The sequence below is a fragment of the Mustela nivalis genome (genome assembly GCF_964662115.1).
Source record: "Mustela nivalis genome assembly, chromosome: 16".
NCBI lineage: Eukaryota > Metazoa > Chordata > Mammalia > Carnivora > Mustelidae > Mustela > Mustela nivalis.
The window spans coordinates 18905895-18922629 of record NC_139035.1 but is presented as its reverse complement, the minus strand read 5'-3'; the positions used below and the strand labels follow the sequence as shown (position 1 = coordinate 18922629).

General features: G+C 48.8%; 1 protein-coding gene across 2 annotated transcripts in view; it reads left to right on the top strand.

Moving 5' to 3' along the window:
- The window catches only part of NMNAT2 (nicotinamide nucleotide adenylyltransferase 2), a 153336-nt gene that overhangs the window by 109472 nt on the left and 27129 nt on the right, over positions 1-16735 (top strand). For both annotated transcript variants that reach the window (XM_082702938.1, XM_082702939.1), the window contains exons 2-4: positions 10554-10642; positions 11381-11448; positions 13485-13563. In XM_082702938.1, coding sequence (XP_082559064.1) covers positions 10554-10642; positions 11381-11448; positions 13485-13563 — 236 coding nt within the window. The remainder of the gene's footprint in view (positions 1-10553; positions 10643-11380; positions 11449-13484; positions 13564-16735) is intronic.

Here is a 16735-nt window from a genome sequence, read left to right as displayed (position 1 = left end):
TTAAAGAAACTGCTAAACTCTTTTTCAGGGTTGCTTGCTGTCTGACATTCCCACCAGCCGTGTAGAAGGAATCCGGTTTCTCCACACCCTTGTCAGCTATTGGTGTCATCATTATTTTTTCTTTTAGTCATTTTGATTGGTGAATTCACAGTCTTAATTTACATTTCCGTGATGCTTAGTACTGTTGAACATCGTTTCCTACGCTTGTTTGCCATCTTTGTTTGTCCTCTTTGGTGGCACGTCTCCTCCTGTCTTTTGCCCATTTTCTAATTGGATCTTTAGGGGTTTTGTTCTTTTTGTTTTGTTTTACCGTTGAGCTTCAAGGGTCTTTTTTATATTCTAGATATGAGGCCTCAGATATGTGGATCACAGATATTTTCACCCCATCCATAACTCATTTTTTCATGGGCTTAACAGGGTCTTTCAAAAGCTTTTGTGAATGTCCTGTTTATTGGTTTTTTTTCTTTTGGGCATCATGTTTTTAGTGTCATATCAGAGTCTTCACCAAGCCCTCTGCCCAGTTTTCTGCCATAGTTTCATCTGAAAGTTCATATTTTACATAAGTTAAAGCTATGATCCGTTTTGAATTAATTTTCTATGGGATAAGAGATTTAGGTTGATTTAGTTTTTTTTTTTTTTAAGATTTTATTTATGTATTTGACACACAGAGAGAGAAATCACAAGTAGGCAGAGAGGTGGATAGAGAGAGGGAAGCAGGCTCCCTGCTGAGCAGAGAGCCCAATGCAGGGCTGGATCCCAGGACCCTGAGATCATGACCTGAGCTGAAGGCAGAGGTTTAACCCACTGAACCACCCAGGTGCCCCTGATTTAGATTTTTTTATTGTTGTTTATTTTTGTCTATAGCCACCCAATTGCTCCAGTGCCATTTGTTGAAAAGACTATCCTTCCTTTATTGAATTATTTTTGCACCTTTGTCAAAATGCAGTTGGCCGTTTGTATGTGGGGCTATTTCTAGGCTCTATTCTGTTTCATTGATTTATGTGTCTGCCTCTCTGCCAATACCTCACAGTCTTGATTACTATAGCTATATAAAAAGACTTGAAATTTGGATAGGTTGATTTCCCTATTTTCTTTTTTCCCACTTATTTTTTTAAAAAAGGTTTTAACCATTCTGGTTCCTTCTGTATAAATTTTAGAAATAGTTTGTCTGTATCTTTTTAAAATTTTTATTTATTTGTTTGAGAGAGAGAATGAGAGAGAGAGAGAGAGCACGAGAAGGGGGAGGGTCAGAGGGAGAAGCAGACTTCCGGTTGAGCAGGGAGCCCGATACGGGACTTGATCCTGGGACTCCAGGATCATGACCTGAGCCAAAGGCAGTCGCTTAACCAACTGAGTCACCCAGGTGCCCAGTTTGTCAGTATTTACACCAAAAATGACTTGCTGGAATTTTGATAGGAAGTACATTAAATTTATTTATTGATTTGGAGACCATTAATCTCTTCTTTGTTATGTCTTCTAATTCATAAACATGGTGTGTTTCTACATTTATTTACATCTTCCTTGATTTCTTTTTATCAGCACGTTGTAGTTTTTAACACAAAGTTTGTATATGTTTTATTATATTTATACCTAAGTATTTCATTTTTTTCTGAGTCATTATAAGTAGTCTAATTTCAGTTTCCACATGTTTGTTGCTAGCACATAAAAATACAATTAATAAAGGGTGCCTGTATGTTAGTTAAGTGTCTGCCTTAGGTGTCGGCTCAAGTCCTAATCTTGGGGTAGTGAGATGGAGTCCCACACCAGGCTCCCACCCCAGTGGGTGATCTGCTTCTCCCTCTCCCTCTGCCTCTCCCTGTTAGTACTCTCTCTCTGTCTCAAATATATAAATAAAATCTTTTTTAAAAAATACAATTAATTTTCTTATGTTGATCTTATGATTTTACTTAACTCATTTTTTAAAGTATTTATTTATTTGAGAAAGAGAGAGAGAGAATGTGGAAAGAGGCAGAGAGAGAGAATCTTCAAGCAAAGACCCCCTCTCCACACACACACGATCTCAATTTCACCACCCCTGAGATCATGACCCATGAAATCATGACCTGAGCTGAAACCAAGAGTCAGACGTTCAACTGACTGAGCCACCCAGGCACCCCCTGAACCCACTTAATAATAGTAGGAATTCCCTTGTAGATTTCTTGGGATTTCTAAGTAGACTTTTATACAAATAGAGATAGTTTTTCTTTTTAATCTTTTTGATCTCTATGCCTTTACTTTTTCTTGCCTTATGAGCTAGCTAAAACTTTAAGTGCCATATTGAATAGCAGTGGTGAGAGCAGATGGGCCTGTGTTGTTCCTGATCTTAGAGAGAAAGCATTCTGTCTTTTGCCATTAAGTGTGATATTTGCTATAGGTCTTTAAGGATGTCCCTTATGTTGAGGAAGTTCCCTTCTACTCTTAGTTTTCAGAGTTTTTATCATGAATCCATGTAGAATTTTGTCAACTGCTTTCTCTGCATCCTTGGATAGAATCATGTGCCTTTTCTTCTTCAGATTGTTAATATGGGGGATCACATTAAATGATTTTTCAGATTTTTTAAAGATTTATTTATTTATTTATTTGACAGAGAGAGATCACAAGTAGGCAGAGAGGCAGGTAGAGAGAGAGAGAGAGGAGGAAGCAGGCTCCCTGCCGTGCAGAGAGCCCGATGCGGGGCTCTATCCCAGAACCCTGGGATCATGACTTGAGCCGAAGGCAGAGGCTTAACCCACTGAGCCACCCAGGCACCCCGATTTTTCAGATATTGAAACAGCCTTGGATCCTTGGAATACATGCCCGTTGGTCATGGTGTATTATTCTATGTGTAGCTGGATTCTATTTGCTAATATTTTGCTATTGGTTTTTGCATATTTTCTAGTCTCTTTACCTGGTTTTGGTATCAGGGTGACACCAGCTCCATGAAATAAATTGGAAAATGTTCCCTTTTTTTTTAATCTTCTGCAAGAGACCCTAGAATTGTGTCACTTTTTAAAATGTCAGCTTTACCAAGGTATAATTGACATATAAAATGTAAGATATTTAAAGTATGCGGTGCAGTGATTTGATACACATGTACATTGTGAAAGGACTCTACCCATCCAGTTCATAAACCACATGGGCCACTTCACATATTTACTTCTGTGTCTTTTTTTCTTTCCTTCTTCTGTCTTTCTTCCTTTGTGCGCGAGAACATTTTAGTTCTACGCTTTTAGCAAATTTCAGTTCTACAATGTTATAGCAATATTGTGATTTGTAAAAAACATATATTCTGACCTTCATCCACAGTTCCTGACCCACAACTTCTAAAACCTGTGAAATTCCCTGAGCAAGAAGAGAAAAACATCTTTTGTTATAATATTTGGTCTCTTTTTCTCAGTTCCTAAAAATGTTTCAGAGCTATAAAGGTGAAATGGGTGTCTTGTTATTCGTAACAAAGCCCTCTCCACCACAAAGAGGTTTATGTTAATGTTGTGACTTTTGGAAACCACCTAAGGATGGAGGCTGGTTGCCAGGGGAACCATCTATAAATAGAGAGTTGGAACTTTCAGTCCACTTCCTGATTTCTGGGGAGGTGAGAGGGCCGGAGATTGAATCAATCACCAACCGTCAATGAGTTAATCAATTACACTAATATAATGAAGCCTCCATAAAAACCCCAAAAGGAAGACATTTGGAGAGCTTCTGGTTTGGGGAGACAGACGCTTCCACATACCTTCATTCTGGATCCCAAACTCCATGAGTCCCCAAAACTACAAAGGCAGAGGCTCCTTTGTTTAGGTCCTTGCCCTATGTATCTCTTTATCTGGCTGTTGATCTGTAGTCTTTAATCGGTAATCTAGTGAGTAAATGAACTTCCTGAGATCTGTGAGCTGCTGTCACAAATTAATCAAACCAATAGAGGTGGCCATTTGGCCAGAAGTACAGGTTCTAACCTGGCCTTGCAATTTGGTAGCTGAAAGGGAGGAGGCAGTCTTGTAGGACTGAATCCTTAACCTGTGGGAGTGGATACTATCTCTAGGTAGGTAGTGTCAGACTTTAGTTGGATTGTAGGATGCCTGCTAGTGTCTTCAGAATTGCTTTGTGGTGTGGGAAATAGATACACAGACACACATACACACACATACTGGAAGTGGGGGTTAGAATCATTTCAGTTATCAACTACAATCACCATGTTTTACATTAGATCCATCCATGGCTTTAGTTTTAATTCTTCTTTAAATGTTTAGGACAATTCCCCAGTGAAACCATGTGGGTGTGATGCACTTTAATATTCAGAATTTGATTCAATTCTCATAGCAACCTTGCAAAGAAGGCATTTTACAGGTATGGAAACTTAAGGCTCAGAGAAATGAAGTGACTTACCCAATATCTAGACATCTTCTGATTCCAAGTTCAGTCCACAAAACCACACTTCCTGAGTTAGATGTCATTAGGCTGACTCTTCAGTCCTTTGGAATCTCTATGGGAAACAAGGAAGGGAATAATTGTAGCTGTTCCTGGCCACTTTTGTTTAGCTGGGTGCCAGTTCTTTCTTGCTGGACATCACATTCAAGTTAGAGGGTTACGAGGCAACCAGTGAATCACTGAGTATAAAACCTAGTACTGTTCGTACATCATGAAGGTACAGTTCAAAAGATTGATGACACATGCATTGACACATCCAACTGCAAAACCCGAGAAGCAACAAAACCGTCTCAAGAGAGAAGGAAATCCTATTATTTTGTGGCCCCTGGACATACTCTGGGAAGTTTGGAGGGGTCATCTCTCTCCTCCATCCCTTATTACCTGACCCCAAATTTCCCACCAGGAATGATTAGCTTACTTAAGATAGGATTTTTCATCACCCTCACTATCCCTTCTTTGATTTTTTTTTTGAAGATTTTATTTATTCCTTTGACAGACAGAGATCACAAGCAGGCAGAGAGGCAGGCAGAGAGAGAGGAAGGGAAGCAGGCTCCCTGCTGAGCAGAGAGCCCAACACGGAGCTCGATCCCATGACCCCGGTGGGATCATGATGTGAACCAAAGGCAGAGGCTTTAACCCACTGAGTCACCCAGGTGCACCCCCTTCTGTGATTCCGCCCCCCCCCCCCAGCTCTGATCATGTCGTTTCCCTGTTAATAGCCTTCAATGATTCTGTATTGTCTCTACTTCTCAACTCCATGGTTGTCGTCTATGTACGTCCAGGGTTCTCAAACTTCAGAGAAGAAAAGAATCACCCAGAGACACTACCTGAAAATGTAGTGTCTTAAATCCCAACCCCAGAGATTTTGACTCAGTAACTCTGGACTGAGACCTAGGAATCTGTTTTAATAGCCTCCTCCTGGTGATTCCAGTGCCATCCACAGAATACACATTGACCAAACACTGATCTCTGGTATAAAGACCATAGTCCCCGGCCTGGCTTTCAGGCCCTGAGAAGTTCCATTCCAGCCTGCTTAGTGACTAGTACCCCTCCCTCATCCTCACCACTACCAGGCCTCCAGACCTCCAGACCAACCCAGTGGGTAAGACTAAACCAGTTGGCAAGCGCGCTTCGTAAAGGCAGAATTAATCTCTCCTGTCCCTTTCCCCCCTGCCCTTAGCACTTCAATGTTAGCACAGCATTGTTCAAACTATAGGTTGCCACCCAATAGTAGGTTTTGACCAGGTTCTTATTTAAATTTATGATTCCTAGAATAGAATATATGGAAACCATCAGTGTGCGTTGCTGTAGTTAAGGGGATTGTAATACATTTGTTTCAGTTAACTACCTGTATACATAGATGCGTATTGTGTCGGGACATGAACTGTGTTTCTCACTGTGGCTCGTACTCCAGCAACACTGAAAGCCACTGCAGAACTCCTCTCTCATTAGATCCATCAGTATGGCTTTCTGTATCTCCATTATTGTGAAACTTTGGGGAATAATGAATAAAGCCACCTTTATCCTCTTATTCCTCCAGGATCGATCATGGTATTTTGTACTCAACAACTGAACTGATTTGATTACATCATCACAATCATGCCTCTTCTGGGTTTAACTACTTCAGATCAAGTATCCTCTTCTAGGGAATAGGGTTAGGGTTATTCCTTTCAGAAATTGCCTCTTCTGGAGGAGTGCTTGGGTGGCTCAGTCGGTGAGGCATCTGCCTTTGACTTAGGTCATGATCTCTGGTACCCGGGATCGAGACCCATGTCAGGGTCCCTGCTCAAGGGGAGCCTGCTTCTCCCTCTCCCTCTACCCCTCTCTTACCCCATCTCGTGCTCTCTCTTTCAAATAAATAAATACAATCTTAAAAAAAAATTTTGCCTCTTTGTGAGATAGTGAATCTTGGAGCATTGCTGAAGAAGTTCTAGAACCTAGGTGAGGTTTGGTGGGCTGAGGTCCGAAGCCGATGACCAAGAAAGAATTCTTGAGACATCTTTGGTGCAAAATGGTGGTTTATTAAAGCACAGGGACAGGACCCATGGGCAGGAAGAGCTGCTGCCCGGGTTATGAGAGATGGTAGGTTAGGTACCTTGTGGTTGGGGGAAGGTGAGGGGAAGGGAGGTTTCAACGGAGCTTTCATATGCTAAAGAGGGCCTGTAAGGTGCTGGGATACCAGAGGACTTGAGGCTTGATCAATGTTGTCTTTTGGCAAGCCAATGACATTCCTGCTATCAAGCGTCTTTGTTATTGAGATTTGGTTTTAGAAGAAATTTAACTTTATTTAGGGCTTGAGGAACTGAGTTATTTGCCTCTGGAAATTGTGCTATTGAGAAGGTTACTTCTTTGTAGATCTCTAGGACATTCGTAAACCCGGGGAGACTGTCTTGCAGGATTGTGATCTCTGCAAGTTAACTATTTGTTTATGGAGGTCAGAGGTGCCTGAGGAATGTTACACACATTATCGAGGGGAGCAGGTGGAGAGGGGGTGCAAGGTGCCAGCTTTTGCTTTGTCTTCAGCCAGCCTCCTGCTCCCTCATCAATTGCCAGAAGAAGTGGCTCCTCACGTTGGCCAGAAGCAAAGGGTAACATTTGTAAGGTGATGAGGTTCTTGGGGCAATGTATTTCCTATGGAGAGTCTAGAGTGTGGTCTGAGGAATGGAGTGGGCGGCTCTCTGACTTAAGATGGCCCAGTGAAAGGACGCTCTAGAAGGACAAGAGCAGAGGAAATAGTTACATGAGTCTTCTAGGCAAACGTGTGTTAAGCATCCACTGGTCAATTAACGAGTCACTATGCAGGCTCTTAAGAACCCAAGATGTGTTCGGATGGGTGACGACTGGACCACATGTGGATTACAGCTTTTTTTTCTTAAGGCAGCAGTGTTTCAGATGGCAATGTGTCCAGTCAAGGTTGTTTGAAGGCCAATCATCTTATACCGAGCTTGCTTCTCACATGTATGTTAACTGCGCATCTCTGTTAGCTGTAAGTTGGGGACCTCCTACAACAAAATCTCTGGCTTTGAAGAACTCAGTGCAGAAGAGGAGTGAAGGCATACACTTTCAGAAACAATTTTCTGGCCAGGCCCCTTGAACTTGATGCACAGGGGCCTAGCAGAGCTGTAAGTGCAGTCAAGGTGGTTGCTGGACAGCGCAGGCAGGCTGGACCGAGGTAGAGGTGAGGTAGAGTGGGGCTTTCAGTGAGAAGCTTGGGGGTGCAGAGTAAGGAGAGGCCACTTTTTTGGAGGATGGGGGAGGAAGGAGGCTCTGACATACTACAGCAGGGACTCCGCGACAGCTAAGGGCCAGATGTAAATGATCTCAGTGAAGACTGGAGTATGAAGGGCCAAGAGAAGAGAGGGGTGGTATGGAGCGCGTCCCAATAAAAGGGTTTTTGTTTCGTTTTGTTTTAATGATTTTATTTATTTTTTCGACACAGAGAGAGAGATCACAAGTAGGCAGAGAGGCTGGCGGAGAGAGGGCGAAGCAGGCTCCCTGCCGAGCAGAGAGCCCAACATGGGACTCAATCCCAGGACCCTGAAACCACAACCCGAGCCGAAGGCAGGGGCCCAACTCTCTAAGCCACCCAGGCACCCCTGTTTTGTTTTGTTTTAATAAGGATTTCAATTTGTCCTTGGCCTCAAAATAAGACTTCTTGAAAACAAGTAAAGTAATATCATGCTTTAAAAAAGCAGAGGTTCGGGACGCCTGGGTGGCTCAGTTGGTTGAGCAGCTGCCTTCGGCTCAGGTCATGATCCCAGCGTCCTGGGATCGAGTCCCACATCGGGCTCCTTGCTCAGCGGGGAGCCTGCTTCTCCCTCTGCCTCTGCCTGCCATTCTGTCTGCCTGTGCTTGCTCTCTCCCCCTCTCTCTCTGATAAATAAATAAAATCTAAAAAAAAAAAAAAAAAAAGCAGAGGTTAGGGGCGCCTGGGTGGCTCAGTTGTTAAGCGTCTGCCTTCAGCTCAGGTCATGATCTCAGGGTCCTAGAATCGAGCCCCGCATTGGACTCTCTGCTTAGCGGGGAGCCTGCTTCTCTCTCTCTCTCTCTCTCCCTCTCTCTCAGATAAATAAATAAAATCTTTAAAAATAAAAAATAAAAAAGCAAAGGTGACACACCTTATTAGAACGGCCAAAATCCAAAAAACCTGGTAATTCCCTATGCTGGCAACGATGTGGCGCAGCAGCAACGCTCATCTGTGGGAATGTAAAATGGAATGATCACGTTGGAAGCCAATTTGGCAGTTTCTTCCAAAATCAAATGTCCTCTCACCGTCTGACCCAGCCACTGCCCTCCTAGATGTTTACACAGCCGAGTCGCAAACTAGGTCCACACAAAAACCTGCACATGAATGCTCTATCAGTTTGATTCATCATCAGTGAAAACTGGAAGCAACCGAGATGCCCTTCAGTTGCTGAATGGATAAACAGTACAAATGGAAAAAGAAATTGTGACATATCCAGACAACAGATAATTATTCGGCAATTTACAAATTGAGTTATCAAGCCACAATGCATACCGTTAAGTGAAAGAAGCCAGTCTGAAGAAGCTACGTAGTGTATGAGCCCAACTCACTCGGTGTTTTGGAAAGGGCAAAACCAGAGAAATGGTAGGAAGATCCGTGGTTACCGGCAGCTCTGCACCCAGGGAGAGGGATGAACAGCGGGATCACAGTGGATTCTGTGTAGAGAAACTGTTCGCAACGTAACTGCAACAGTGCCTACATGTCATCATACGTTCGTCAAAACACACAGATTGTACAACACTGTGTCTCTTCGTGGGAACTATGGCCTATAGTTAATCCATAGTAATGTGTCAGTATGACTCATCAAGTGTAACAAATGAACCGCACTAATGCAAGATATTAATAATAGGAAAAACGGTGGGGGGCGGGGGGAGATAGCATGTGGGGGCTGGATGTATAGACCTCTGTGCGCTCTCTGCTCCATTGTTCCTTAAATCCAAAACCGTGCTCAAAAATAAAGTCTGTTAATTATTTTTTTAAGAAATGGAGAGATTTTGGGGCGCCTGGGTGGCTCAGTGGGTTAAGCCGCTGCCTTCGGCTCAGGTCATGATCTCAGGGTCCTGGGATCAAGTCCCGCATCGGGCTCTCTGCTCAGCAGGGAGCCTGCTTCCTTCTCTCTCTCTCTGCCTGCCTCTCAGTGTACTTGTAATTTCTCTCTGTCAAATAAATAAATAAAATCTTTAAAAAAAAAAAAAAAGAAATGGAGAGATTTCGCATTGAAAGAAAAAAAAAGGCAAATGTGATGAGAATTATTTTATTTAAGTTTTAAGAGAGGAGCAAGGAAGTCCTGGACACTTGCTTGTAAACTACACAGCCAGCCTTGCTTCCCAAGACCCCCTTCGTGAACAGAATCCCTCGCCTGCGAAATAAATCCATACCACATATCCTCCCCGGTACAAGCTCAGGCCCTGCTGGGTTTGACACTGAACCCCTTCAAATGAGAACTAAAATTTTCCTCCCCTTCCTAGTTTTCTAAATTTTCTCATGGAAAAGACATCGGGCTTGTCTGGTAAATTTGAAAAAGCAGCCTCAGGAATTCCTTCCAAAGGGAAAAAGGCTTTTCTGTGACTGAACTTCTCTCAATCAACCATAACGATGGCTTTCCTGTTAATTCTCCTTAATTACATGGAAGGCCTTTAAACTTGTTTTGGTGGTTCTCTTCTGAGATGAGGCAATCAGCCCACCTTTGATATTATAAGAAGGTGGTGGCTGCTTCTTCTTCTTCCTTGTTTTCTTCCTTTTAAGTCACTCCTCCATTTTAGAATTTGCGCAAGTGATCATAGGCGTAAATTCCAGTCTGTCCTGTAAATTCCAGTCTGTCCCTCAAACGGCTTCTAGTGAGGTGCTTGTTCTAAATCCCTCTAAGCTGCCGACTTGTCCAGCAGAGGACCTTTTAAACTGGATTAATCCCCTTGGTTCTAAATCCTTTTGCTTTGGGGGCCAGAATCTCATCCCATAACCTTTTGAATCACCAAGGTAACTTGGAAGGTTGGCACTTTCCATGTAAATGGCGAGAGCTGTAAGGCAATAAACCTTGCAGAGCAGAACGTATTGATTTCATCAATCACCTTTAATCCACACCTTTCTGAATCTTTATAACGTGTGGTTTTCTTCTCTTAATTAGAAAGAGCCAGGGATTATCTGCACAAAACTGGAAGGTTTATTGTGATTGGTGGGATTGTCTCTCCTGTCCACGACTCCTACGGAAAACAGGTGGGTTGGTCCTTTGCCTCTCTGCTCCTTTACCCTCCCTTTCTGACCCCATGGATGGCTCCTAGGGCACACAGCTGCCCCAAGGCCGTCTGGGCTACACTTCCTGGAAACACACATGCCTGGTAGCAGGTGTCCTGCTCCGGGCTCTGGACCAGGCTCAGCCCCGAGCAGGTGGATGCGGGCGGCAGCGGGGAGGAAGAGCTGCGCCCGCCCGCAGCGCTCATTAGCCCGAGCGCGCACCCCCGCGGATGGCGGAGCGGGGCAGGGCTCCGGTGCCACACATGCGGCGGGTTACAGATCTTTCCCGGATTTCAGGAGGAAAAGGCCCATGCCTCTTACGATCTGATTTAAAATTCCTTTCCTTGCGGCTCCCTCCCTGCCTCACGAAAGGGAAGGGCTGTCCATCTCCCCTCCATCCCCAGCGGCCTCCGAGGAAGTCGCCCACCCAGCAGCCCGAGCCTCGAGACGAAGCCCCGTTTGCAGGGTTAAGTCTCTGAAGGGTCGGCTGCTTCTTCCCAGGGGCCCATCTCCTGACCCTGTCGTGAGTGGCCCATCCCGACCTCCGTCCCCTCTACGCCCTGGGCGTCAGTGTGACAGGTGCACACGCGGCGGGGGGGGGGGGGCACACTCTCCTTCCCGGCGTGGCTGAGGAAAGGCTGCCCTTGAATGAGAAGCCCCTTGGGGTGGGGTCCCCGGAGGCTGCAGGGAGCCTCCCACTGATGCTCTGTTGTTCCCCAGGGCCTTGTGTCCAGCCGGCACCGCCTCATCATGTGTCAGCTGGCGGTGCAGAACTCCGACTGGATCAGGTAGGGCAGGCCTGGCCCTTGCCCCTGGGGGGGCGGGGGGCGTGGCCTGGGAGCCACTGGGGCTGAGGGGAGGAAGAGGAGGAGTCCCCTCAGTCATCTGGATCCCACAGGGGTGGGGAGGTCAGAAGAGGCATTAGTCCCCGGCAGGCTATAATTACGCAAACCTTCGGAGGTGACCCCGCTTGGTTTTATAACCAGGCGGTAGGGCCCAGGAGACCCAAGAGGGAAGCCGCAGTGTTTCTCTGCTCTGGGACATTTGGATCCAGGAGTATTCCTGGACATCATTGGATTTGGGGTGAGGCCTGGCCAGGAAATCCGAAATGCCTCTCCACTTTTCTCCCCCGTTACTTCCTGTGAACTCAAACTTCCTTTTAGGAACCATTCTCTGGGTTTCCTTATTTCCCATTCCTGAACTCGGGCTTCCTGGGGCTCCGGGCTGAGCGTGGGACCGAGGGGCTCCCAGCAAGCGGGCACTGCCCGTCCCGCAGACTCTGGGCGCCGGCCGCCCGAAGATGGCAGACACCGTTATGTGCAGCGCTGGCCGTGTAATTAAAGCAAGCTTCCACTAATTATGCTAATTACACTCCCCCAAGTTCCCACAGTTATAATTTGCATGAGAAAATGGCGTTTAAAAAAAATAATGGCACACCATTTGTACTGTAATTTCCCCCCACGGAAAAATAAGCAGCACCTAGAGGTTTCTCTGAAGGGAGGGATGTGAAGGGAAGCTCACCTCACAGTGAGGGGAGGAGAGGGGTGGGCGGGAAGGAGAGCGGCGAAGGGAAGCCACCACCGCAATCGCATTGGGATCTTTGCGGGTCATGAGCAGTGATTTGTGTGAGAAACACTTGTACCTCAGACTTTCTCAAACCCCTGAGATACAGCTGCCTTTTCTCTGGTGAGAAATGGGCCCAGAGAAATCAAGGGGTTTGAGTGTGAACAGCCTGTCCACCGTCCCATCAGGGAAAGAAACAAGGCCTTGTAACACTGTGGCTTAGGATCTCCTGGGGAAAATGGGGACCAGTGGGGGAAGACACAGGGCAGGAGTTGTTCCTGCTTGGATGTGACTGGAAGATTCTGAAAGAATTGCTTCATTCATTAAACAAATATTTCCCCAGCACCTCCTGCTGGCTCTGCACTGCTCCAAGCGTTTGGGCAAGGTCAAAATTCCAAGAATTGAGGTCACTAGGGAAGCTCAGGTGGTTCTAGAGGTAGGGGCGGGGCCTCCGGCCCTGAGGGAGCCTGTTACCGGCAGGTGGGTGGTGGTCAGAGGTGGGGGGAGGGCCTGCCGCACAAGCCGACTCTCAAGGTTTTCAGCCCGGGAGCTCTTACCTCTGGGAAGCTTCTGTGTGTGCGCCTGGTGGGAGGTGGGCAGGGAATGCTCAACTGCTAAGAAAATGTTTGAGAAATCTCCCAGTTTAGCAGCTCGTTAAGTTGCCAGTTAAGCCTGAGCAAGGCATTGGTCTGGGCCAGCTCCGGGCTCGTTCACATCCCCCTGCACCGGAGGGGCTGGCCAGCGGGCGGGGCTGTGCCCTTCAGTCTGACAGGCACGCCCCCCCCATGCACAGAGAGGCAGACAGGGGCGGATCCCCCAATACAGGTATCTGCAGCCGCTACTCGCTACTCAATGAGGGCCTGGCTTTGAATCCTTACCCCAATCCTCGAGGGCCCAGAGGAAAATCTCCATTGTGTGGGGAAGCATCAGAGCAAGGCTCTGTACTAAGCACTTTGTTTATGAAACTCATCGAGCCCTTCTAATAACCCCACAAGAGAGTCACATCGTCATTTTTACAGGTGGGAAAAGTGGCACAGGAAGAAAACATCACTTTCCCAAAGCCCCGTACTCCTCCCGTTTTACAGAGGAGGAAACTGAGGGGTAGGAAGGTGTTTCAAGCCCACGTTTGATCTGATTTGGGATCTGAGTATGCGGCAGAGGCCAGTCTGCTGAGCTCCCTGAGCTACAGGCTCTGGAAACGACCAGTGAGGAATGAGTGTGAGAATGGAAACCGTGGGAAGCCTCTTTCTGGTTCTGTTAGGGTGGACCCCTGGGAGTGCTATCAGGACACCTGGCAGACCACGTGCAGCGTGCTGGAGCACCATCGGGACCTCATGAAGGTGAGCTGGGCCACGGCAGGGGGGCGGGTGCCCCCGAAACCAGGCAGGCCCGGTAAGAGGGCTGCTGGCCTACAGACCTGGTTCGGTTTCCGGCTTCTCGGGCAGCGGTGGGAGACCAGGTCCCCCAGCAGGAAGGAGAGCAGCCAGTTAAGGAGTCGGACTAGAGGCTGCCCCCCACCTTGCCCCCCTGCTCAATCTGACAGGGGCTGGTTTTCAACTTCTGACAGCAAACCCAGGGTGGGAGTGAGAACAGACTTCAGAAAGTGGGGAGGGAAGGAGACCTGGCCCGGGAAGGCGGAGCACAGAGGAGCATGGGGGAGAGCGGGGGACGAGCATCCGGGGGCTCCACCCCCATCTATAATGGACTTGCCAGTCCCCTCACTCCAGCACTAGGTGCTGTGGCCGAGACCCCCTCACCGCTGCCAGACGCTGTCCCTTTGTTCACTCTCATTGGTCCTCTCATGAGTTCCAAGGCAGGCAATGTTCTGGTCCTTTTTATATGAGTGGACAAAAGGAAGCCCAGAAGGGTACCTTGGTGGCTCAGTGGGTTAAAGCCTCTGCCTTTGGCTCAGGTCATGATGCCAGGGTCCTGGGATCGAGCCCCATATTGGGCTCTCTGCTTAGCAGGAAGCCTGCCTCCCGACCCCTCTCTCTCTGCCTGCTTGTGATCTTTGTCTGTCAAATAAATAAAATCTTTTTAAAAAAAAAAAGGAATCCCAGAGAGGTAAGCCAATCTCCCTGAGGACACACAGCCATTGTTTTGTGTCTCCCCTGGATGGGAGCCCGTGGCTTGGGCTCAGGCTTCAGCCACTGAAGAGCTGGTGACCAGGTTATAACAAGAGCCATGCCCCCCAGCCCCACTGGCCAGAGTGTGAGGAAAGCATCCTCCCAGACTGACAGCGGCCCCTCGGTCTCGGCAGCGACGGCAGGAAGAGCAGAGCCACCGTAGCAAGAAGCCTGACTGCCCAAGACCAGAGTCAGCACCCCGACCCTGTCACGGTGCCCTTGTCAGCCGCAAGCGGCAGTCTGGACGGCACTGTTCCGACACAGGGGGCGCGGCCGCCCATCTGTGTTTTGCGTCAGTGGGTGTCAGCAACCGCTCCTTGGGGAGCCGTCGGCATCACACTCCACCAACGGGGCCAGCTCTGGGCTCCTGACCCTCCAGGAAGTCCAGAAGAAGAGGAAGAGGAAGAGGGCGGGCTCTAGCGAGCTGTTGCCTCATCTGCTAGGTTTGTCCCCCTTGGAACTGACACAGCGCACCTCCCTTCCTTCCCTCTTCAGAATCCTTTACAGGCATCCGGAGTCTTTTCTGATCCCCTTGAAGGGACTCTGCCATTGAGGGGCACTCACCAGCTCCCTGTGCTGGTCTCAACCCCCGCAGTAATAGCAGGCATCCCCTCCTGTCCTACTGTATCAGTCAGGAGAGGCTAAGATACGCTGTGTTAACAAACATCCTTAAAATCTTGGGGACTTCACAGCAGTTTATGCCTCACACCACACATCAACTGGGGGTCCGTGGGGGCCTGTGTGCCTTCTGATCACACGGCAGCCTCGGGCTCCGTGATGGAAAGGAGGAATCTGGGACCCTGCAGACGTGCTGGAGCCCTGCCTGTACCAGCCATGAAGTCTGCCCACTGTTTTCCTTCCAAAGCCTGGGCTTCCCGAACCCTCCTTCGATTACTCATGCCAGGAGGCGGGAGTCTGGGCCAGAGCAGCACAGCCAGGAGCTCAGCCCTTCCAGTGACACAGGCCGGTAGAGAATGTGAGTCCCCAGGACCCCTGCCTACAATGGCGGTGGGGGACACACCATCGCTCCTGTTCTACCATCAGGCCGGTGTTCCCGGCGTGGACGGCAGACCTGTTGGAGAGACTGACGCAGGGCTTACTTAGAGGTGACCCGAGCCCATGCTTGGAAGGGTCTCTGCGAACGTGAGAGCCCGCGGAGGGGTGACGAGGGCAGAGTGGGGCACACAGCCAGCCCTTTTCTTCTCCACCTAGAACAAGTCCCCTGGGACCCGCTGTGCAGGCAGCGGGAGGAAGCATTTCCTCAGCTAAACGAGAATGTGGCGCTTCCGTTTCCGGAGGTGAAATAATGAAGAAGGAGGCAGGCCGGCCCTTCCCCTCCAGCAGCCACAAGCAGGCGGGGAAGAGCCTGTTGGGGGGCCTCGGCAGGCTCCCAGATGGGGCTGGCTGCTGCTGGGACCGTCCCGCGTCAAGAACATGACAGAGGGGACAGGTCACCCCGCAGAACAAACGCCTGTCCTCTGGGGCTCAGAAGGCATCAGCGCCGCTCTCTGCCCTCTGTGTGGAAGACGGACCTTCCGGGGGTCACGAGGGCCACAGCAGCCCCGCAGCTTGGGGTTCTCTGGCAGCGGGACTCAGGAATCCAGAAAGAGGGGTGTATGGGGGTGAGATACTGTCTGGAAAGGGACCTGCAGAAGCACCGGCCCTTGGAAAGCTGAACGGATTCTGGAGCTCTCGCACCCACAGCAGGGAAGGGGGTGGGTATCTGGGTCAGCGGGGCAGGACGAGGCCTTATCAGCTCCAAGAGTTCTGCGGCCCGAGGGAAGCAGCAGGCCAGATAATCCAGCACAATAGAATATACACGGAGAATATCCGTTTGGCTCTGGAATGTGCGTCCACACTGACAAGCAGGCGAAAGAGTGCCCAGCCCCCCTCCTCTTCCTGCCACACAAACACATCCCGCTCGCCTGGCCCTACTCTCAGCCTTGGCCTTGCCGTTGGCATCCCTGGCCTGGAGAGGCGACAGGCGGTGATAGTGCCTGGTGTTCGTATGACCTTTCCAAAGCGTACACAGCCCTTCTGCAGACACGACCTCGTGTGCGGCCCGTGCGGCGGGCAGGGAGGGCAGGAATGCACGTCACATGGGAGGTTACAACATCGGCGGTCAGGTGCCAGACTACAGCCCAGAAAGGCAGCCACCGGGCCTGTCCGTGTCAAACTCCTGAGCTGAGGTTCAAGTGACAGTAACTGTCCAAGGTCACGCAGCCAGAATGGGGCAGAGCTCAGACTTGAACCAGGGCAACACCACATGTCATGCCTTCGCAGCACTGAGCTAGCGATCTGGCCTCCTGCCGGCCTCACACAGCCACGCCACGCCGCTGGGTCTAGAACCCGCCCCTGCCACCAGCTCAGCGCCCAGTGGCCTCCC